The following is a 24,349-nucleotide window of genomic DNA, read 5'->3' as shown; positions in this document are numbered from 1 at the left end:
TTTCACTTTTGACAGCATGGGAAGGGTATAAAGCAGCTTAACATTATTGTGATTCAGACTGTGTTAGTTATTTCTGAATGTCCTGTTAAAGTGGTCATAGATTATGTGAGCTTTTCTTAGTAGGAGACCATTTTATTTCTTTAATTACTTTTTAGTATTATTCATTTTTATATCTCTAGCACCTAGCATAATTATTGACACAGTGTAAATAAAGTATGTAAAAGGTACTCAGTAAACATTTATTGAATGAATACATCTAAAATGTATTCTTTTAAAACAACATTGTTTTTCTCATTCCTTTTATTGCAGGTGAAGAGCGATTATATGTTAGAAATAGCTGATCAAGTCGACCAGGAAATTGCTCTGAAGTTGGGTTGTCTAGAAATAAGGTAAGGCGATAACTATACATTGGGGTCTTTATTCATCGATGGTTTTCATTATTTTCAAATTTTTCCCAGATATTTTTCTTTTCCTCATAAAGATTATCAGTAAAATATTGAATAAAATTTGAGTAAAAATTTGAGAAGATTCTAAATTATTACAGTTTTTATCATTTAACAACATATACATTCCATATGTGTATATACTTATATTTATATTTTTCCTGATTTTTAGGCGATCATACTGGGAAATGCGGGGCAATGCACTAGAAAAGAAGTCTAACTATGAAGTATTAGAGTAAGTATTACACCCCTGAGCTGTACCTGCAGATATTCAGAACTAAATCATTTCTTAGTTTATCTTGACTTAAATATTGACTCTAAAACACTGCTGTATCTTAAACTTTTACATCTGGAAGAAGGAAAGTTTTAAGAAAATAATTCTTATATATGTTAATTGGTTAACAAACATTTAAACTTGTTGAAAAATGTCTTAAGATTAATAGTGTGTATGGCCTGCTAACACATATATAATAGACTTTTTTGTCTCTGTAGATTTAATCATAGTGGGATGATATTTCACTTCTAATTTATACTGAACTCTAGAATCACCCATAAATTGCTTATAAATTATTATTCTTATTCTGTATAAGTTTACTAAGGATTGTTTTGCAAGTGGAGATATGGGCATTACTTGTTGCTTATGTATCAGAAAATTTTAAATATCTGAAAATTTTTTCAATAATGAAATTACAGGTTGAGTATTCCTAATCCAGAAATTCAGAATACTTCAAAATCTGAAACTTTTTGAGCTGCAGTATGATGCTCAAAGGAAATGCTCATTGGAACATTTCAGATTTCAGATTTTCGGGTTAGGGATGTTCAGTTGGTAAGTACAATGCAAATATTCCAAAATCCAAAGAAATCCAAAACACTTCTGATCCCAGGCATTTCAGATAAGCAATACTCAATCTGTTATTTATATGCTAGACTGTTATAATAGATTGTATTAAATACATCTAAGCCAAGCTGGAGCTTATGTCATGGAAAGCTAGAAGTTCTACACTGCATCTTTCTGATCATTAATTCAGTAAAAGATAATTGATGTTTGCTATATCCTAGTAAAGATCAATTTTATTTTCATTAGCAGTAGTGCAGTATTTGGCAACATTTACTTTTTTGACTGTATTATTACTGAAATTTTTGTGGTATTTGGGAGATGTTGGTAAAATAAAGTGAAAGTTATTCATAGCTAGTCTGCTATAATAAAGAATTCAAGTAACTTTAGATTTTATGTGGACTTTCTAGGTCAGTCCAACTATTATTATACTGTGAAGGTTTAATATCCCACTATTTTGAAAGCAAGATTTTGCAGGGGAGTTATGGCCATTTAAAAATAAAAGTAGAAATAAATATTTTTGGAAAACAGTTACAAAAGAAGTAGATCCGTTTGATATTGTAACTGGTAGTAATAGATAAGAGAGTTACTTTTGGTAATTATGTGAGCCTCTTTTGAGCCAAGTTGTAACAGTGAATGAGTACGATCTAGGTAGTCCATCTTGTTTCTGTCTGCTGAAAGCTAATTCACTACTTACATTCTTAGTTTAATATATTACTGTAGCATAAGGTTTGTGACAGTGTGGGCACATAGTAGACACTCACTAGATATTTGTGATTGTGTTTTTGTGAAGATACTTACCCACCTCTGTTTTGACTCTTAATAGATTAGAAATCGTTTGGAATTAAAACAAAATTTTTTTAAAATTTGGAATTTAATTCTGGAATTAAATGCAAAATTGTAGAGATCAACTAGGATATCTTCCTAGGCAGAGCTTTTTTTTTTTTTTTTTTTTTTTTTGTCGTTTTTTCGTGACCGGCACTCAGCCAGTGAGTGCACCGGTCAGTCCTATATAGGATCCGAACCCGCGGCGGGAGCGTCGCCGCACTGCCAGCGCAGCACTCTACCAAGTGCGCCACGGGCTCGGCCCTAGGCAGAGCTTTTTTAAGTAGAATGTTCCCCGCACTTTAGTTAATGATGTAGAAGTACTGATAGTGTTTATAACATTAAAAAAAGCAATTAAAGCTACTATTCACTGTAGTTTAGATTTCTTATTTAAAAATTGCCACATTCTTCAGCCTGAGAGATTCTTCTTTAGTGCTTAAAATACAAATTACCAGAATGGAAGCAATTATTTTAGGTCTTGTCTTAGATGATTACAATTTTTGTTCTCAGTTCAAAAGGAGGTTCAGGAAAAATGGAAATAATTTTCTCTATTTGGTTATTTTATCAATTATCTGTTTCTTTGTCCATTTCTTTGTTTATTCATTAATTCAATTGACAACCATTATTGAGCAGCTCCTGAATGCTTGGTAGCTAACTGCTAGAGATTCAGAAATTAATGATACAAAATTTTCACCTTCGGGAAGCTTATAGCTAGGAGGGAGAGTCTCAGACAAGTAAGCAAAATTATAAAATAATGTGCTAGAAACAAAAGTAGAAATATCTACGGGGCATTTGCAGGGGGGTGCACTTGATGTCTGAGGTGGCTTCACAGAGAGATGTTATTTAACCTGAATCTAGATGAATGAGTGATTAACAGAAAATGGGCAAGTGAGGTTGTTGCACAGGAGCCTGTCTGGAAGGAGGAATCAGCATTTACAAAGGCACAGAAACACAGAGATATGATAAAGTTTAGAAAACTCTGTAAGTTTGTTATGGGTAGAACGTCATGTTTATGTGAGAGATAGGGATATGTACAAGGGTACTTCAAAAAATTCGTAGAAAAATAGATGTAAAAGACAATACAAATCTTTCCATGAACTTTTTCCAGTACCCTCACATATATAGGGACCTGGTCATTAACTAACATGTTCTTCAAAAAGAGTCTGGACTTGGCCCTTGAGCATTGCTGACTTGATCCATTTTAAGCAGGACAATGATAGGAGGAGGTTTGTGATTTAGAATTTTGTGTTCACGAGAATGGAATTTTATTAAAGAAAGTTAAAAATGGAAGCAGGGAACCAAGAAACTGTGGCATCTTTCCTTTCCATGTGAGCAATGATGAGGCTCTGAGATTGAGACGGAGGCAGTGGCTACGGAGACCTAGATCAGCTGTGCAAACTGGAGGCTGGTTAAATTTGCATCAGAAAGGAAAGGAGGAATCCAAGGAATCTCTTGGTTTTCTGTCATGGGCCACAAGGGAGACTAGTCACAGAAGAGGAGCATGCAACTAGGGAAAGAGGATAAGTTGTTTGGGGCACGTTGATTTACAGTTCTGAGGGAAAATTTGTGTTTTTTTTAAATGAATAGGAAAGAGATTGTTGGTTTATTTCATTTATTATGAAATCATTAATACCAGCAGTATTAAAAATCTGATGGGTACAATGAAAAAAATAAGTAAATTAAAATTTTTTTCTTAATTAAAAAAAAATCTGATGGTATCTGTTGCCTACATCTTGGTTTCTAGTAGTATTTTCCAATGAAAGGAACCAAGGGCTCCTCAGAAAAATGCCTGATTCTAGGGAGGGGAGAGAAAATAGAAGATGAGCCTTGTGCATCGTTTAGTGCCAGGAAGAAGGAAGTGCTCAAAAAACAAAATGTTTGGGCTGTGTCACAGAGATGCATGGGCCAACTGAAAGAGCTCCCAATGGTGAAAGCTGGAACAATTTGAGCAACAAATTAAATAACATTATGTTAGATTATAGCCCAACTTGTAAAATAAATATCCATGGGTCCATACCAATATAAATGATTGAATAAGCAAATATGTGGAGGAGGAATGACAGATCTCCTCTACAGAAGAATTCCAAACAATTTATGTAAATATCCCCTCCCCAAGGGGAGGTGGAGCAAAAAACCCACCCCTAGAATATGGGCTGCATTTAGTGGCTTGTTTCTAAAGAGCACAGTGTGGAAAGGGAGCATGGGAGAAGGTAACTCACAGTATAGAAGCCTGACAGATACAACCCCAGCCAGGAGATCATGGCCCACAACAGCAGCAGTAAGTCCTGGTGACAGTGCAACCTCGATACGATGTGCTGCCTGGCACTTTGCCTTTGTGGTCCTCCTCAGTCTAATTAAGAGAAAAACACCAGACAAATCCTAGTTGAGGGACATCTTACAAAATACCTAACCCGAACTCTTCACAACTGTCACGGCCATCAAGGAAACAAGGGAAGTCTCAGAAACCAACACAGCCAGAGTAGCCTAAAGAGACATGATGGTTAAATGTAATGTGGTGTCCTAGATAGGATCTTGGAACAGAAAAGGGACATATGGGGAAAATTGTTGAAATCTGAATGAAGTATAAAGTTTATTAATAATAGTATATTAATATTGGTTTGTTTATTGTGACACATGTACCATCGTAACACAATATATTAATAGTAGGTGGACCTAGGTTTGGAATATACAAATTACTGTCTTTGCAACTTTTTTGTAAATCTCAAACTATTCTAAAATAAAAAGTTTATCTCAATTAAAAATCTGATGGGAGAATTGAGGAGGCAAAAAGCCATCATGTAGTTAAGAGATGATGGTCTTGCAAGGTACAGTAGGTGGTAAGTAGTCACGTGAAGTCAGAAAAGGAGTGCTAGGTCAGTGGCCTGTCAGAGTTACAGGGAAAGGATGCCAGGAACACATGTGACCATCCTTCAGGGCCGCCGTGGAAGCCTGTCCCTGTACAGTGACTGGTGAAGAATGACACAAATTGTATTCCACTCCATCTCTGTGCAGGGCCGAGATAGGAAAATGAAAGATAATTGAGAGTCTGAGAACCAGAGGTACCCACAGGAATGAAGAGAGCCTGATGTACTGTCAAAAGGATACAGAGCTACAGGAAGGTAGAGCTGAAAAGAAATCTTCACGGTTAATGTATTGACATGTTTTTAGCAGCCAGAACAACCAATTAAAAGAAAGAAAATGAAAAAGCAGATATCATTGAGGTGAAGTGGTGAATAATATGTTTGGAGGGAAGAGTTTTAAGTTCAAGATCTGTTTGAAATGCGAATCATATTCTGCACTAAAGTTTTTGTAAATTTGGCTTATATCTAGAAATTACAGCAATTCAGGTGACAGGAGAACAGATGACTAGAAGAGGACAAGTTGGGGTATTAATCAGTGCCTTCAAAACCTTGGAGTTTTGGTGAAGGGGTCAGTGAAATGGAAAATGTGGAAATTACTATACATAAATAATGGCTTATGATTGTTATTACCTGAAATCAGGAGAAATAAGACACAGCATGAGTTTGCAAGTTAGATCTTTCTTAGAGGATATGATTAAAATGTTGAATGATCTATTGTTTTGAAATGGCTGTTTTGTATAGTTCAGCTGTATGCATGATATTGAAATTAAGTAAACAGGATAGTTAAAGAAAAGAAAGGGGAGTCTTCATTCAGGTCCTTATTGTTCTAGGATATTACCGTGCTCGTTTTGCTGTGCCTTTCTTCTTTCTAAGTTCTTGTGCTTTTGCCCCACGATACTGATTCTTCACAGTTGCGGGACTTGCGTGGACTCCCTACCCTGTCTCTGTGAGAAATGGATTGTCCAGTGGGCTCTTGCCCCAGACCAGTCTGGTTTTGAGTCCTAGCTCCACCATCGACTAGCTCTTCTATTTGCTAGGTTTGGGATAGTGAAATTCTTGGTGCTTGTTTCCAATTCTGTAAAATGAGGATAATGCTGATACCTACCTATATATTGGATTGTTGTAGTGAGTTAGGTAAGATAATCCAGTGAAAAGCTTAATAGAGTACCCAGCACTGAATAAATGTTGACCATAATTATTATTATCATTATTCAGAGGATAAATTGTCCATCACAATAAAAACCAAACTGTGTAGAGTGTCTTCAAGGTGTATTAAGACAAAGTAATGTAAAAGAATGACAGGGTTCATCTGTTGACGTAATTTTGAGCCCTTTAAAAATGAGTTTTAATTTATTTGTTCTCAAAGGAAATACTACATTCTAGTTATAGAAAAATTGAAACTACACTGTCAAATAGGAAAAGAAATCTTTAAATCCCATCACTTATTTATAACCACTTTCACAGTCTTACTAAATATCCTTATAGCTCCTTTTAAAAATATACATATATGCATAGTTTTTAATATAAGTGGAATGATACTGTACATGCATTCTGATTTTCTTATTTAACTTTCTGTTGAAGAGATCTTTCCATGTGACTAAATATAAATAGTATATTAGCTTACTAGTCCATCACGTAATTGTACAATATTATATTTAACCAGTCACCTAACGGTGGATATTCAGTTCAGGTTAATAACAGTATAAAGCATGTCATCATTCTTTGTGGTTCATTTTTGCCTATAATATAGAGAACAAATGTTAGCTTGTTTTATTTACATTAGTTTAATTATTGTGATATTAAACATCTTCCGATAAATGGCCATTTTATATTCCTTTTGTAAATTTACTGCATTTTTTCCTCAGTTTTTCTAATATGTTTATGTTTTTTCTTTATTAATCTTAACAGATCTTTGTCATATTAACCCTATGTTTGTAATATTTGTTTTGTATATTCTTTCCCGGTAGTTTTTTATCTTTCAACTGTATTTATATGGCTTACATCATATAAAGTTTGTCTTTTCTTAATGTAGTAAAATCCATCAGTTATTTTTATTTTGGTTTTTGAGTGTCATGACCTGATAAAGAAAAGGCATTCAGTGACCAGAGATTGTTAAATGTTTGTTCTAAAACTGTGGATTCATTTCTATTTTTACATTTCCAAATGCATGGATTTTTTTTTTAATGTTTTAAAATTAACTTTTAGCTTAATGGCATGATCAGAGAGTATGGTCTGTATGACAAGAGCTTCTCCACTTTTTTGGAAGCTTTCTTTGTGGACTAGTATAAGACCATTTCCCCCTAGTACTTTAGAATGAAAAGTTTATTATGAAAAAATAACATACAAAAAAGTGGAAAGAATTATATGGTGAACACTTATGAATCTGCCACCTAAATTCTACATTTATTAACATTTTGCTCTGTTTGCTTTATCTGATCAGTTTTTTTAAATGTTATAATATGGTTTAAAAATGCATTTTCTAATCAAGCTTGTTAAATGTCATTTTGTCTCTTGACATATCAATAATTAAGAGAGGTGTGTAGAAATACTCATCTATAATGATGGCTTTGCCAATTTCTTCCTGTAGATCTATTAATTTTTGCTTTATGTTTTGAGGCTCTTTTATTTAAACATAGAGACAAAATGTTTATATCTTGGTAAATTGAATATTGTGTTATTTAGTGGTCCTAATAATTTTTTTGTTGTTTTTGTCCTAAAGTCTGTTTTGCCTTCTTTAGGTTAGCATTGGCTTGGTTTATATTTTCCATTTTTCACTTTCAACTTTTCTATGTTCTTTTACATTTAGGTGTGTCTCATAAACGTCCTGGAGCTGGACTCCCTAAATTCAGTTTGCAAAATTTTTCTTTTGACTGATAGGTTTAATACATTTATATTTGTCAAGATGAATGATATATTTGGACTTGCTTGTGTTATCTTTATTTCTGATGTCCTAGAAATAAACTGTGTATGCATGTACTGTTTATTTCTTAGTTGGTTTTCTTATTCCAAATTTTCTTCTCTAATGATTTAAAAATTTATGAACTAGCTCTATTCTTTTATTAGCTACCCTTACATTCAACCTTCTATATTAACTTAACCAAATCTAGATTTTAAAATGGCCTAAACCTCTCTTAAACAATACAAAAACCTTGGGATACTTTAACTCTCTCTACCTTCTTCCAACTTACACACCGTTTTCCCCCATTATTTTAGTTCTGCCTTTTTTTACTTAAACCCCAAATATTAAATGCTACTATTATTTTATACAGACATTGTTTACTTGGCTGTCCCCATATATTTATCATTTTCTTTTTTTAAAGATCCTTTTTTTGTATCTCAGACTACCCTTCTAGCATCCTTTTCCTTTTCCTTCAAATATGTCGCTCAAATTGCTATATTTTCTCAACACTGTAAAGATAAAAGTCTGTTGGCATTTCTTTGTGGTTGCTCTTTCTTTTATGATCCTTTCTTAGTTTTGGTCTTCTCCAGTTTTACTCATGTCTTAGGCTTGAATTTCTTGTTATAAATCTAGCTTAGAATAAGACATGCTTCTTAATTCTGTGGATTTATGTTTTTCATCTGGGAAATATATGCCATTATCACTTTAATTATCAATTAGATATATTTTTGACCTTTGTATCTCTTAACATTTTTCATATTTTCTGTTTCCCTTTCTGTCAATGGCAGAGTGTGTAATTTCTTTGGCTTTGTCTTCTAATTCCTTAATTCTCTTTTAAGTAATCTCTCTGTCATCCCTCATCCGTTTCTAGAAGTTCCATTTCTTAGGATGTAATTTGCTTCTTTATTCCTTGTAACTCTTGTTGTGTGCTCATCTGTGTGATTGTGTCATGTATTTCTTCAAGCTTTTCACACGTAGCTGTTTTATGTTCTGTATTTGACAATAACCTTGGGGTGTCAGGGTTATCTCAATCTGCGGTTACTCTTGACTCTCAGTAAAGCCCCCAAGTGGTTTGAATCAGAGCCAAGTGGCCCTAGATTGGGCAAGCTGGGCTCCAGAGGGGCTTTGTTTCTGCCACTGTGGCTTGTGATGAGAGCCAGTGAATGGTACCACTTCAGTCTCCCTCAGGTCCAAGCTCAGTGCCTGAGTGCCAAGTTTATTATCTCCACCTTATAGGTAACCTCAGTCCAGGGTCCCAAAAGCAGGATCCCTGCTGCCCGCAGCGCTTTGCATGTGTAGTGGGAGCAGCCTGGAGACTTACGTGTTTATCACTGTATGGATTAAACATTATTCGTTGTGTCTCAATCTGTCCTTCTGGCATTAGTTTTACTTTTTCTTAAAGTACATCATTTAGAAGTTTTTTAATACCTGTTTTTTGATGGTAAAATTCTGTTTTCTTCATCTTGTAATTTTCTTTATTTCACCCTTATTCTTGAAAGGTCACTTCACTTTGTTAACACTTCTAGATTAATAGTTACATTTTCTCAATACTTTAAACATATTTCAATTGGCTCTGTCTTCCATTGCAGCCATTAAAAAGGCTGATGACAGTGCTTTAGGGCTGGCTAAGAGGATACTCCTGGTCTGTCAGGCGTACTGCGATCGATCGTCAGGCATACTGCAGCTCTGCTGCTGAAGGAGGAACTCAGCAGCCCAGCAGCCCCTATGCCTCCAGGGGAGCCTTAGCATTCCTTTCTCCTACTGGTTTTTGCTAGTAACTTGGAGCCATTTAGAAATTTATATGTTTCTTCAGTACAGACAAGAATTATACGGAAATGCAAAACATTATTTGTTCCTTATTAGTTTATTTCAGGGTTTTCTTTTTTCTTGCCAAGAAAAAGAAAAGTCATAAAATTGTTCATAAATTGATTATATTCTAGCAGAAATTTTAAAGACAATCTCAGTTATTAGCAGACTAATGCAGAATATCCCTTCAACTTTACCCCTTATTAAAATAACTATTTTGAATTATGCTAAAAATAACAAGGCCCTACTTCTGAAAGTGGGAAGAGCACTATCTAGAAACTTCTGAATTTTTTCATTTTCTTTCTTTTTGTCTGCTTGTGTTATTTCAAACAGCCCATCTTCAAGTTCAGAGGTTCTCTCTTCAACTTCGACAAGCCTGCTGGTTAAACTCTCCGTTGTGTTTTTTATTTCGCTGAATAACTTCTTCAGTTCAGCAAGTTCTGCTACATTTTTTTTCAGGACATTGATTTCCTTGTATATTTCCTCTTTCAGATCCTGTATACTTTTCCTCATTTCATCATGATGTCTAGCTGAGTTTTCTTGTATCTCATTCAGTTTCCTTAGAATTATCACTCGAAATTCCTTGTCAGTTATTTCAAGGGCTTCTTGTTCTATAGGATCTAGAGTATGAGATTTATTAACTTTTGGTGGTGTACTTTCTTGATTTTTTGTATTTCTGGTGTCTTTTTTTTGGTGTTTATTCATTGTGGCAGGGGGTTTCACAGTCCACCGGTTTGAGACTAATGACTAACTAGGATGTTGCTGTGGTTGCCAATTTGGTATGGCTCCCTCCGTGACTGCTCAGTTGGCCTCTAGTGTCTTGTGTGTGTGGTTGCCTCGGGTCTTGGGCTTCTCCAGGGATCCACCTTTCTGGTCAGCTTGTACTCTGCTGGGCTGGTGGATCACGTACCACAGGGTGTGTGATCTCTGTTGAGCTTTCACTTTCTGTACAGGACTTCTCCCTGTTCCATGTGCTCTGGCCCAGGCTGTTAGATCGTGCAGTGGCGACCCCACCGGGTGTGTGGTTTCTGTCGAGTCTCCGCCTCCCTGGCCGCACGTCTCCCCCCTCTGTGCACACTGTGCTGGGCTGGGGTGTGTCTTCTGCACCCCTCGTCTATCAGCTGGGCCTTCAAGACCCTGCTCAGCCCCGCCTCGCCCAGGAAGTCTACCAGGTTTCTGCTAGGCACAGACGACCGGTCTCTCTGGGTGCCTTTGTAGCACTGTGTAGATCTTTCTCGGGTCTTGTTCACCTTTGTATCCCCCCGGTATAAACCGAGTCTAGTGCCCACCTGCAGCCTGCTCTCCGGCAGGTTCAAGCGGACCTGGGAACTCTCCTACCACACTATTCCCAACCAGAAATTCGTTAGGCTTTTTTCCAAACTGGTGGTCGCAGAGCTGGTATCTGCCTCCCAGTAACAGGAAGTTTACCGGGGCCGGAGTCCAGGGTGTGGTGGAGTGACAGTCGGCCCGCCCGTACTTCCTAGCCCTCCCAACACTGGTCGGGACGCCCCACACCCCCAGCCTCGCCAGAGAACCGCGGAGGGAGTGGGAGAGGAGGCCGGCCCGCAGGGTCCGGAAAGCCCCGCGCCAGGCCAAGCAAATGGGCTCAGTGATGGCCGAGCAGGGCGGAGCTGCCCGCACCTGGGAAAATGGAGGCAGCACCGGGGCAGTGAGTGGCCTGGTGGTGCAGGCGGGAGCCGCGTGGGCATCCCCCCCCCCCCCCCCGAACAGAGCTGTGCCAGGGATCACTCACAGTGCTGTGCCAGGTCGGGCGCTCGCTCTGTCTCTGGTTTGTTGCCTTCCGTGTTCTCGGCGCTGCCGCCTCGGGCTGTTCAGTCGCGGCGCCGCTCGGGCGCTCCCAGGAATCTTCTTTAATGCCGGCCTGAAACCTCGAATCCTGAATAGGGCAGCTGGCCGCCTTCAGTGCGGCCCCAGCCTCCGGGATCCTGGCTGCATCCACAGCAGCCCTGGCGCCGTGTTCCCTGTTTCAAGACTCGCTTTTGCAGCTAAGAATCAGTTCTTTTCCTGCTCCACACTTCAAAGCTGTTGCCTGTAAATGAGGCAGCCTCTCCTGCCGGGGGCAAAGTGGCGTTGAGCCCCCACGACCGGCCAGCAGCAGCAGTCCTCCCTTAAGAGATGGCCAGAGGAAGGTCCACAAGTTTCCCGGCTGCCTGAGGCCCAGTGGCCACCTTTTCCACCTCAGCTACTCCGCGCCAGCCGCCGCAGCCGCCGCCATCTTGAAACTCCTGAATTTTTTCATTTAACTAACTAAAGATATTATCAATCTTTCTTTGCATGTCTTTCCAAGCTTGGTACCTTTTCTGTAGACAAACGGGACGTACATGGCCATGAAGTCCCCCAACCCTTATCCCTGGTTACTGTATTCTGAGGGCTCACACTACCAGGAAAGAAACTGGAATGTGAAACAGATGAGCTTTTTATTTACATCTTTTGTAAATAAGACGCAAAGAAAGGGCAGCTGCCAAAGGAGGTCAGGTGTTTTAAGAAAAATATTTTTTATCAACTTTTAAAACTGCATTGCTGGTAATGACAAATTAAACCAAAATAAGCTAATACAGTGTTAAAATTATGCTTCCTAATATTGTATTGTAGAAAGAAGAATCTTAGTTACCAAGGATTATTTTTCTAAACTAGAGAACTACAATGTGAAATTTTTAGGGTACTTCAAAAGTTCATGGAAAAATAGAATTAAAAGGTAATAAATCTTTCTATGAACTTTTTGAAGTTCCCTCCTATTTAAATAAACCACTTAATTTTTCAATTCTACTCATTTCCTTGGTTTGCCTTTTTTTTTATAAGAAATTTGCTTTTAATCATCTTTGCATTTAGTGTATTTTCCTGTAGCCATTTGTATAATTGTCTCTTCCCAAATGTGAGCTGCACCAATGCGGGGACCTCTGGTATTCCCCACTCTTAACAGAGGAGCTGACATTTATTAGGTATTCCATAGATATTTCTTGAATGAATAAATTAATGATTTAAAGCCAGCTGAGGTAAATTATAATTGTGCTTTGTTATTTTTTTCATTGTCCTTGTCAACACTAATTCAGTGCTTTCTTTAGCTGCCTATAGTAATATATCAAAGAAGGGGATGCTGACAGATATAGCAGGAATTGGTAATGGCTTCATTAAGACAGAAGTTCATTCCCCTTTCGTATAAAACAAGTCCTAGACAGTCAGTGTTCCTCGGTCATTGAGCTTCAGGCTCCTTTCATCTTGCCATTTCATAATCCATAGCCACCTCCTGGCCTAGGATGGCTGCTGGACCTTACCTATCACATGTGTACTATAGCCCCCAAGAAGGAGGAAGAGATGGATATTCTTTCTCTCTCCCTTTGAAGACACAGATGTGTATATAGTGCTTTCCCTTAAAGAAACATTGGCCAAAACATAATCACATGGCTACACCCAGCTACTAGAGAGGCTGGTAAACTCAGCACTGCACCTGGCCAAAAGATAAATTATTACCAAGGATGAAGGGGCAATTTCTACTGCAGTTAGATAATTTTAACATTTGTCAGATTTTAAATTACAGTTACTCAATTCTGAGAGCTTTGAAGAGAGGATGAGCTAGAGATACTACATGGAAATGCACGTTTAAATTATATTTTATAGTTTTGATTGGTTTTTGGCTTGGATTTTAAATATTTGAGGGATTATGTCCACAAAGTATTAGTTAAACAGGATCACCAGACAAGGTTGGAGTCTTCTTAGAAATATTGCTGCAGGAGAAATAAATTTTTCCTTGACATAAGAATTCACTTATAATATGCTTAGTTCCTTTTTAGTGTGAAAATAAAGCTTATTTCCTTCTGAGGCCCCTCAAAGCCTACTGTATTCTGGGTTTGTGGACATGAATGCACATGCGCAGGACATGACCAAAGGCTAGGACTATCTCAGCAGTCCCGAGTAAGTGGCAGAGTGCCCATCCTGGCGAGTGAGCAGACGTGAGTAGAGAGGAGTCCTGCAGTACACTGCCTTCCTACCTGGGCCATTGTGAGCGGACAGTGTGGCATGTCAGGGAGTACAAGGTGCATGGTTGTCACACATGGAATGTCAAAGGCAAAGCTCTCCAAGCATGAGCGTTCTGATTTCCAGAAACACTGGCTGGCAGTGGGAATCAGTAGAGAGGATGAAAGGGCTTTTGAGTTTAACAGAAGGGAAAAAGAAAGGAGGCCCCATTAGTCAGCAAGGTCTAAGTATTTCACTTAAGGGACAGATGTAAATTAAACATTAAGAGAGTTCTGGTTTAAAATTGATCACAAAATAATTTTAAGCCCCCAAAACCCTAAATTTCAACAGCTAAATTTATTAACTTTGAATGCTTATTTTATAGCCCCTTTCACACTATGGTGTAGTTAGTTGTTTATGTAAGTATCTCACTTGAGAAAAGGGAACATATTGTAGTAATTTTCTACCTCATGATCTGATACAGTGCCCAGTATGTTGTATACTCTCAGTGAGGAAGTAAATAAGTACAGCCTCTCTTTCTTTGTAGCTTCAAATCAGAATAACTTGAATCTTAAGAAATAGGCTCAGATCATAGAAACTCTTTTTGCAACTCCTGAGAGAGAAATAGGAACAATAATGCTTAGAAGCTCCCTGCTACGTATATATAGGCAGTCCCAATGAAAGGTGCCCTCTTTAAGGTAACCTCTCTCCTGTAAGATCCATTGCCCAGGTGGTGCATCATTGTGGCAGGGCTCTCCCTCACCCCACCATGACGCCTTCCCCCAGTTGTCCTGAACAATTCAGGAACCCATGTGGTTGTCCCCATGGTACCTTTGCGCCTATACCCAGCGTCCATCCACTTCACCCATCCCTCCCTTTACTGAAGAGCTTCTGGGTGCACATCACCAAGCCCTAGAGAGTCTGGGTGTCTGACATCCTAGATTCACTGCTTTGGCTCAGTCCTGCCCATTGCAGCTTTCTACAATGGTGGAGGTGTCCTGTGTCTGCCCTATCCAGCTCGGTAGCCACTAGCCACACAGGGCTATTGAGCACTTGAAATGTAGCTAATGCAACTGGGAACGTTATCTATTCATTTAATTTTCCCTAATTTAAGAGTAGATAGCTACATATAGCTAGTGGCTACTGTGTTGGACAGCACAGCTCTAACCTAATGTTAATATCCTGTCATTTGTATATGGGTTCAAAAGGTTCCTCTGAACTGATGTGGGAATCCAGTAAACTGATGCTTAGGTTTGGGATCTGGGGTTTGGTAGTATTCTAAAAACTTTACGTGAGCTGGTTTTTTATCAAATGAGTTTAAATGCATTTAGGATAGATATACCATGTGACAGTTAATAATATAGTAAAGAACTATCATAATAAAGGCCAGAAGTTATATTTTGTTTATTATATAAGTCGTATTTATTGTTTTATTCACACTTGGGCTCAAAGAAATTTTATGCCACACAAGGCTAAACTACCTCAGATTAGAGTGCACCAGTGCCAGACACACAAGCTGGAGAGAAACGACCTTGTATTAAAAATGGGACGGCCTACATGTCTCTCCTTGGTTTCCTAAGAGAGATTTTAAATTTAGATACTTTTAATAGGCTTTCCCTAAAAACTTTGAACATAATACCTTAGGTGCTTTGCAGAGTCTTCTACCACAAAGCTTAAGAACATTGACTTCTTGATTAAATTAAAATGTATTCAGGGTCGTTGTCGAATTTTTTCCGTGATTTTCTGTACTTCAGCCTCATTTTTATTTTCTCTCCAGAGTTCTAACATACGGACAAATGTTATAAATTCATTATTACTCAAAAGTATTTGGGAAAAAAAGAGACTGCATACATGCTAAGTATTGGCCTTAAGCTTTCTTTTTTTTCTTAATGGAGCTTTACCGTTGAAGTAAAAGTAATACCTAGTCTTTACTTTTACAAAGAAATATCCTCTCTTTCATTTTTCTTGAAATGTATAGTCCTCTTGGTCCATCTTTAATTTTCCCATTTGTGACAGAAATGAGAATGACAAATTCTCTACTTTCCCCCTGGCTCTGAGAGAAATAGATGTGTGACTGGGTTGACTGATAGCAGTTGACAGCCTCACAGTGAGGAAGGGCACATCCCTGCCCTGGTCTTTCCCTCAATCAAAGACTGGCATGGCCGGTCACCTTCTTGAAATTCCCACCAGGAGCGCATGGTAGTTCGCCTAGCCTCATGTCTAACACAGAACTCTTGGTGCCCACCCACCTTCCCCTTCTGCATACATGGAGTCAGGACTCTCACCCCTCTTTCCTCACACCTCATGTTGGTTCTGTGTCCACAGTATCTCCTGAATCTCACCACTTCTCTCCATCTGTGCTGCCCACCCTCATCCAAACCCTGGCCGTCTCTTGCCCAGACCACTGTCAGAGCTTTTCTCTCACCTGCCCTCCCCTTTTCCCTCCCCCCACAGTGTTTGCTGCGAGGGGGAGCAGGAGCCCAGTATTCTTTGCAAACCTCAGATCAGGTCACTCCTCCCTCTGTGCTAAGCAACAGGATGTCAAGCATATGGACCAAAACTTTCTGGACATAAAGGGATTTTCCAGATGAAAGGAAATTGCCCCCTTAGAATTCTAGGGACTTTATAAACACATTTTATTTAATCCTCAGTACCACTGTATGGAGTAGGAATTTGTATCCCCATTTTACAAGTAGATAAGCTGAAGTTCACAGGTGTTAATAGCTAAATCCATTCCATGGCGCAGTTCAGATTCAAATCCAGAACTCTCTGATATGTAAATGCTTTTTATTATGGAATAGTTGTCTGAACAGGAAGATGGGGAAGAAAATGTTCAGGATAATGCAGAAGAGATTCTAGGGTGTTTGTTTTTCTTTTATGTACTTATTTTGCTACTTCCCAGTAGTTATTAGCATCAAAGTCCTTAAAATGCAAAGACCCTGTGTTTCTTAAGGAGGAACATGAAAAGGCGGAACTTGGGTGGACACTTTTTCCTCTTCATATCCAATTATCAGAGCAGGTAATGGCAGCTCTGAAAAGGTAAAAAAGGGAACTTCAAAAGAAAGGGGTTAGAGAGAAATGGAAAACTAGGAGTTATATGGATTAACTGGTAGGTATAGCCAGAAAATAGTATGTCATAGAAAATGAGAAAGAAAATTATAGCATGTAGTGTGCATAATAATAATAACAATAAAAAAGAATGACAAATGAGACCGATTTTGGATTTAGCAAGAAAGGAGTTCATTGGTTTAGATACTAGCTACTGGTTAGATATTAGAATAGGGAATTAAAATGTTTAGATATAGAATCAACCATATAAACCCTGACATGGTTTCTGTGTTTTTGTTTATAATGCCCACTAATATAGTTATGAATGAAGAAGTCATACCTGCTTTTTGATACTTTTATTCAGTTCATTGTTTCCTTCTGTGATTCTGAAAAGATACCTCTATTTCACTTTTCTCCTTCTTAATCCTTTTACATTTTCCCTGTAGCTCCTGACATTCCTTTATGTCTGTAAAGGCATTATTTCATCTTCCTAGTGCACAAGTGCCATCTAGTGACCAGAACATCTGGGTAACTTAGTACCCAAAGTACTAGAAAGGAAAATGAGCTATTTATTCTTTCCAGTCTATTTCTTGGCCAGAGTGCTTTGAGGCTTTTGGTAGTAATGATTAATTTTGTAGCCTGACTTGAAGAAAATTGCTGGGATTTCCAACATTTCTACACATTGAGACTTTGACCTGGGGTAAATCACTTAATTTCTCTGTATTTTTTTTCCTTAAATGGAACTGAGATGATAAACTTTGATTAGGTGAATGAGTCCCTTAAAAAAGTTTATTATAAAAAATAGTCAAGGCGTTTGTTTTTTGAAAAACTTGTAAGGTATATCCTGAATCTTCTCCTAATCAGGTCAGCTACTTTGTCTACAAATACAGTATTACCTACTTCAAACTGATGTTTATAAGGATAACCAAGCAATATCTAAAAAAGAACAGTTTTATTATACATTGTAACTTGCTAATAGGCAATATTTTAGAGGGGTTTTCAATGAGAAGGGTAAAAAAAACCAAAAGGATTTCTAATTAAACCAACTTTATTCTTGTTTCTGTACACATCTAGAAAATAATTTGTCCCACCCCTTCCATGAATATGTTGGTAAATTGGAGAATTACTATTCTTGTTTCCTTCCTGAATAATATGTGGAAGGGTAAATAATTTAAAGTGCTTTTATGTTCTTGCAAGTATGTCATTATATTAATTGATTTGGTGGTGTGTTTTTGTTAATATGCTTCTTTTTATATTTCAGAAAAGATGTTGGTTTAAAGCGATTTTTTCCTAAGAGTTTACTGGATTCTGTCAAGGTAATTAGAGTCTCCTTTATCATAATCAAATAACAAAATTATGCGAATACCTTTTCCCCAATGTAAACTGCTTTGGGAAAATAAAATGATGTAGTATTCTCCCTTACATGTAAAAGCTATAATGTAAAAAGCTGACAGTTATTCTAGGTATATCAATGGTAAATAGATTTTTATAGGTACACCTTCCTCTCACAAAACCATGGTTTCATGTCTTGATTATATGTGATACTCAGCTAAGTACAAAGCTAAAAAAGTTACATGCACAGTTGTCCCTGTCAACCTGGGTCTTGACAGTCTCATTTTGACATACAGAAGAAAACGAGCCAATACATAAAAGAATTGTAGTGGTAGAATCATGAATATTGCATGTGTATGCATGCATATCAGTGCATTCCAGAGGTCTGCCTTCTACTTTTCTTTTCTTTTTTTTTTTTTTAAATAAAGATGACCGGTAAGGGGATCTTAACCCTTGACTTGGTGTTGTCAGCACCACGCTCTCCAAAGTGAGTTAACCAGCCATCCCTATATAGGGATCTGAACCTGTGGCCTTGGTGTTATCAGCACCACACTCTCCCAAGTGAGCCACTGGCTGGCTCTTCTCCTTTTCAACCATGAGGATGCTCGTCTGCATTAATTACTTTGGCAGAGCCTCAGTTCTTATCCCTCCCTGTAGTTCCCACTGCAGCAGAGAGAATGGCAGGGAGGCAGCAGCAGTCTGAAGTGTGGTTCCCCCAGGCAATCTAGAACACATGTTAAAACTTCAAGTGCTACAGATATACATAGACTCGGACAACACAGAGTCTGGCTCAGATGATCTTTACCATTTGCTAGCCTCATGGTCTTGGGCCTGGTTTCTTATTTCCACAATGAAGAAAACAATATTTTGTAGGGTTGATGTGACTGTTTAACAGATAAATATATAGATTACATACCACCATACCTGTCACATAGCAATTCATAAACAGTGGCTGTTACTGCTCTTTTTTTTTATTATACAAAGTTTGCATTCTACATCCCATCAACTGCAGCCCAGGCAGGATAAGATATACATTATGAGAGAATATAGCATACTGGTACAGAAAACTGGCTCTAAAGCCAAACTGCCGTGGTGGAAATCCTGACCTTACCAATGTGAATCACATGTGACCTTAGACAAATTACTTAATCTTTGTGTATTTCAGTGTTTCCACATCTGTAAAACGGGGATAAAACCAATTTCTGACACCTGGGGTTCTTAGAATTAAATGGCTTAATGTATGTAAAGTCTTAGAATGACCAACAGAAAAAGAACTCAATAAATGTTATCTAGTTGAAGAGGAGGTTGAGGATCATCCTTATTACACTGGTGATCAAATGCAAAATTCTGCAGTTTTCATTGCATGCATCTGAGTTGCATTTCCACACAAGAGTTTCTTGGCAGTTGTGCTGTCTATTCTTTGTACACAGTCAACTCTGTTCTGTTGACTGTCATTGGGTCATAGCATTGGTATAATTTGTTAAATGCAATCTGTGACAAAAACCCTACATCCATATATCTGGGTCCTGCTCACTCTTGAACCCATCAGGAATAGGACTGTGGGGACTAACTAGTCACCACTTCTTCCTGAGTCCAGTAGGTAATAATATCCCTCCTGTTCTCACATAGCTTCTTGTTAATCTACTGGGAAAAACAAATATAAAAGTGTTGGTTTTAAAGTATAAAGCATTCTACAATTCCTTCTACAACGAAAATCGTTGTAACTTTGTAAAACAAATAATGTATATTTAGCTTCTTAAATAGCCTAATCGGGAATTCATATCCTTAGGCCAAGATTTCCTCATCTTCTACATTAATTCTTTCAACATTGTACTGATTGCCATCACACTTCGGTGGAATATGGTTCCAGTATAAATATATGTCCGTACGGTGCATAACAACTACAGTACAAATTAGGTGGTGGTCAGATAGTCCTTCTTCAAAATTATTACCAGTGAAAATTCAGCTAACAAAAAATTCACACCAGTTTCTTGTTTCTTCTTGAATAGCCCTATAGAATGGCTATGTCAATTAACATTTTATCTGAAACAGGCTATGTCAATACATTTGTTTTTCTTTTTTTTTTTTTTTTTTTTTTGTCTTTTTCGTGACTGGCACTCAGCCAGTGAGTGCACCGGCCATTCCTATATAGGATCCGAACCCGCGGCGGGAGCGTCGCCGCGCTGCTAGCGCAGCACGCTACCGAGTGCACCACGGGCTCGGCCCTAATACATTTGTTTTTCTAAAAGTCATTTTGTTTTACCTGCCTTTTTCCTTTACATTTAGATTTCTAGAGGTTTGTTTGTAATTAACTTTTACATTGAACTGTTGAAAGATTACCTTATTATATTCATATATATGGTAAAACTTGAATTAGCTATAATTGATGTCAAAACCAGAATCTGGGTTGTATGTGTCTTAGTTATTAAGAATAATTTGCAAGATACTTAAAAATTCTGTCTCTCTGTTGTTAGTGCTGGAGACACATTCTTTAAATCACAGTACCAGTCAAACTAGTAAGTCAACCCAAGTTGAGGGACATTCTACAAAATTCTGATCACTCTTCAAAAGTATCAAACTCATAGAAGATAAGGAAAGACCAAGAAGCTGTCACAGCTGGAGGAGATTGAGGAGACAAGATGAGTAAATGCAGTGTAGAATCTGGATCAGGAGAAGGACATTAGTGGACACACTAGTGAAATCTGAATTGTGTCTGTAGTTCAGTGAATAGTGTTATACGGACACTGGTTTCTTAGTTTTCACAAGGAGCTGAGTGATAGGTACCAAGGGAATTCCCTGTACTGCCTTTGCAGCTCTGCTGTAAACCTCAAATTTGGTAGTAAGTCAGAATAGGCAAATTTTAAATTATTTCAGTATAATTCACAGTAGAAATCTAATTTCAGAACTAGAAATATTGAGATCAATAGTTACCAGTTTTTTGAAGAATCCAATTCCCAAATAATAAAATAAACTGGATTCCTGGAGTGCTATCAGGAATACTTACTCTTAGAGGAAATAGTCATCATTTTCATTTCTGTGATCAACAGGTGACCATTTCAGACTTAGTATTTTTGACAAGCACAGAAATGCATGGCTTGGTATAGTTATTCAGCAGTGAATTCCTGGCATCTGCTGTGTGCTAGGATCTGAGTGGAGAATGCCAGAGAGAATGAGTCCTGGACTCTGCTTGGAAAGCTCATCCTCTGGTACAGGCCCTGTAGATACGAGGAAAAAGAAGCACTCTTTGCATTCACTGTTAATATATCTGTATTCAGCATTTGGTGGGTAGGTAGATAAGTTTATTCCTTAATAATATTTTCTCAGCTTACTATTATTGCAAATTATCCTCAGCATTACATTATAACCTTTTCATCTGGGAAGCCCTAGGAATCCATTGTTGGTAGCAACATCTGATAATCATTAGGTTGACTAATATGAAATTATTTTTGTAGTTCAACATGGCTGAATAGCAATAGTTCGGATGGTTCAACCTAATACTGCTTCAATTTGAAGTATCACATTCTTAGTAATTTTCTCTCTGCATATGAATTGGTTTAAAATTGAATAGGGTACATGCGTAGATTCCTTGTCTCCCAAATCTAGGCAAACACAAAGCAGGTGCTGAAACTTGAAATGCAGTGAAAACCATCTTGCTTGCTCTTACCAGTTCTGGAAGTGTACTCTGATCAATATCAAGAGATTCTGAGAGGTTAAATTTTGTGATTTTTTTTTTTTCCTCATTGAGAAATTAGGAAAGAACTAATGCTTTCTTTCTTTTTTTTTTTTGTCTTTTTCATGACCGGTACTCAGCCAGTGAGTGCACCGGCCATTCCTATATAGGATCCGAACCTACTGGGGGAGCATCGCTGACTCTCCCAGCGCCGCACTCTCCCGAGTGCGCCACGGGCTCGGCCCCATGCTTTCTAAAGTTATCCTTCTTATGAAAACTAACTTTGGAGCTTCTTTCAGGCAGCAAAGATTTTCTGGTTCTTGTCGCATGTTGAACACTATGGGTTTGGAACTCACAGTCCTCTTAGTGGTCACATTTAAGTACGGACCATAAGAAAGCATGGTTACACTCCTGGCCAAGTGCCCCATTTTAGTTGGTGGGGACTGCAAGAGTTGTTTCTGTGTCCATAGGAAACTAACTCTGAGTGAATATCATCTTCTTCTACTTCAGCTGCTTGAGATTATTGATTTTGTCATTGTTGTTCATCACTGTGACTTCCTGTCTCTTAGCTTGGTAGTGTGTACAAGCAGTATGATTCAGGTAAAGCAGCCTGCAGAAAATTCACACATTTCCCTCCACATCAACTGAATGAGACAAATACAGTAAAACTAGAGCTCAGACCATCTTTCTTTTAACAATGCATAGTTATTATTTTCAAACATATTTGCCTAGTTATTCAGAAGTTTCCCAGCAGATTAAATTATCAGGGTGAACAGTTTAGTTTTTTACTACCATATACATTCCATTTGTAACAGAATTTTAGATGGGAAAAAGAAGACCAAACTGATTGACACTTTATTTAGCACAGGCCTGATGGCTTCAATCCCTTTTGTAGGAGAACATCGCACAAGTTCTTTCATATTTTTTATTCATCAGGCGACACTGTTGCTAAGAAAAATAATGAGGTCTTGAATTTAAAGGAGACAGGGTAGAGAGTTGTTGGGTTAACATTTGAAGAATGTTAAGGGTATAAAGTGGAACAGGACTTAGCTGTCAATCTGATGGGAGGAGGGAGAAGAACTAGGTCTGGCCTCAGATTTTTGCCTTGTACACTTAAGTGGTCACTAGTGCTAGTAGTCAAGACACAAAATGTTGCAGCAGAAGCAGAAGTGGGTGGGACTGACAGTGATCTATTCAGCTACATGGATACTGACTTGAGGTGCCTTAAGACTGAGGAGGTCAGGAGGAAGAGTGACGCAATGGGTAGGTTCAGAGGGGTAGAGTGGTAGTAAGTCAGGTGCAGCATGCCAGCATGTCCAGTGTTCTTAGTGGCATGATATGATTTTACATGTCTGTGGGAAATCCAAGTGGAACTGTCAGGTAGGCAGTAGATCAGGAGGAGATTTTAGTTCCTTGACTTCCATCTTTACTACTTCATAGAATAATCTATTTTAGGTAACAAATTTTAAAAAACATCGAATGAATAGGTGCTTGTGTATAGTATTCTTGCTAATAGTTTATAAACAAGCAGCTGGTTGGGAATTAGGTACAAAGCAGAGAAGTGATTTTTTTTTCTGGATCTCTTTCACATAATTTTTAATCTCTGCATGTCAAGACTTATCTGAGTTAAAATACTTCTCTTAGTGTCATGAATGAATATATCAACTTTTTATTACTGTTAATAAAAATGATTTGCCATTGTGTTCTTGTCCCTGTGCTCGTTTCACAACCATTCTTTGTAGCTGTTACCATATTCTACTTGGTGTACACTTCAAGAGTTTTAAGTTATTCCAGGGCTTTTGCTGTGCTTGTTTTCTACTCGCTGATGGGCAGCATTTTTTTTTTTTTTTTTTTTTTTTTAAGAGATGGGCAGCATTTCTTATGATAGAACATCAGCACATTGAGGCAGCATGTTCTATGACTAAAGAAGTATGAATTATTTCTCACTTACATGCTAGAAGGTGAAATTTCATTCAGTTACAGGATAGAACCAGATTTCATTTGTCCATTTTGTCTATTTGAGAAGTTGCCAAAATCCAAGATGTTATGGGAGAGTCATGCAATTATGCATTCTTAAACACGTAATTGAGTTTCATCTGTGGGACTCACTCTTACAGGTAGCAAGACAACTCAGGCTTCCCTTCTCACCCACAAGTAGCTTACATAAGTGCCGTGTTTAAAACTACATTCAAGGTGAGATAAGACCCGTAGGATGTGTTGGTTATTTTTTTCTGGTGCTATCTGGAAGAGCGCTTGAGAAAGATATGCTTGAGCTGGTCACATAGCTAATAAAAAGAACTCAAACAGTACTGGATTTGAATCCCACTCAACCTTTCTGAGTCTTTGTTCACTAATACATGAAAAATAGTATCTACTATGTAGGGGTCATTGTGAAGACATAGACTCTGGTCTTTTTCATTTCCATGGAAGGGTCTGCAAATGTCTATTCTGGCACAGTTGTTTAATGAGTGTGTTTTAATCAATGCCTAAAAGAATTATGCCCACAGAATTATACCGTTCTTCCTATACCATGAATGAATATGAGAAAACTTTCTCTTGCTATTTAAGGATAAAGTATCTGTTCTGATTCTTCAATATTCCAAGTGCCAGGCACAGAATAGAATTGCCTTAGTGGATTCATTCTGGGTCCAAAGTGGA

At 37.9% G+C, this 24,349-nt stretch overlaps 1 protein-coding gene across 17 annotated transcripts in view; it reads left to right on the top strand.

Annotated features, from left to right (window-relative positions):
* PTK2 (protein tyrosine kinase 2) overlaps window positions 1-24,349 on the top strand; it is a 299,259-nt gene that overhangs the window by 135,244 nt on the left and 139,666 nt on the right. For all 17 annotated transcript variants that reach the window (XM_063079415.1, XM_063079414.1, XM_063079413.1 and 14 more), the window contains 3 exons: window positions 310-389; window positions 616-678; window positions 17,951-18,005. In XM_063079415.1, the coding sequence (XP_062935485.1) occupies window positions 310-389; window positions 616-678; window positions 17,951-18,005 (198 nt within the window). The remainder of the gene's footprint in view (window positions 1-309; window positions 390-615; window positions 679-17,950; window positions 18,006-24,349) is intronic.

This window comes from Cynocephalus volans, chromosome 15, assembly GCF_027409185.1.
Source record: "Cynocephalus volans isolate mCynVol1 chromosome 15, mCynVol1.pri, whole genome shotgun sequence".
Taxonomy (NCBI): domain Eukaryota; kingdom Metazoa; phylum Chordata; class Mammalia; order Dermoptera; family Cynocephalidae; genus Cynocephalus; species Cynocephalus volans.
This window is presented reverse-complemented; position numbering and strand designations above follow the sequence as displayed.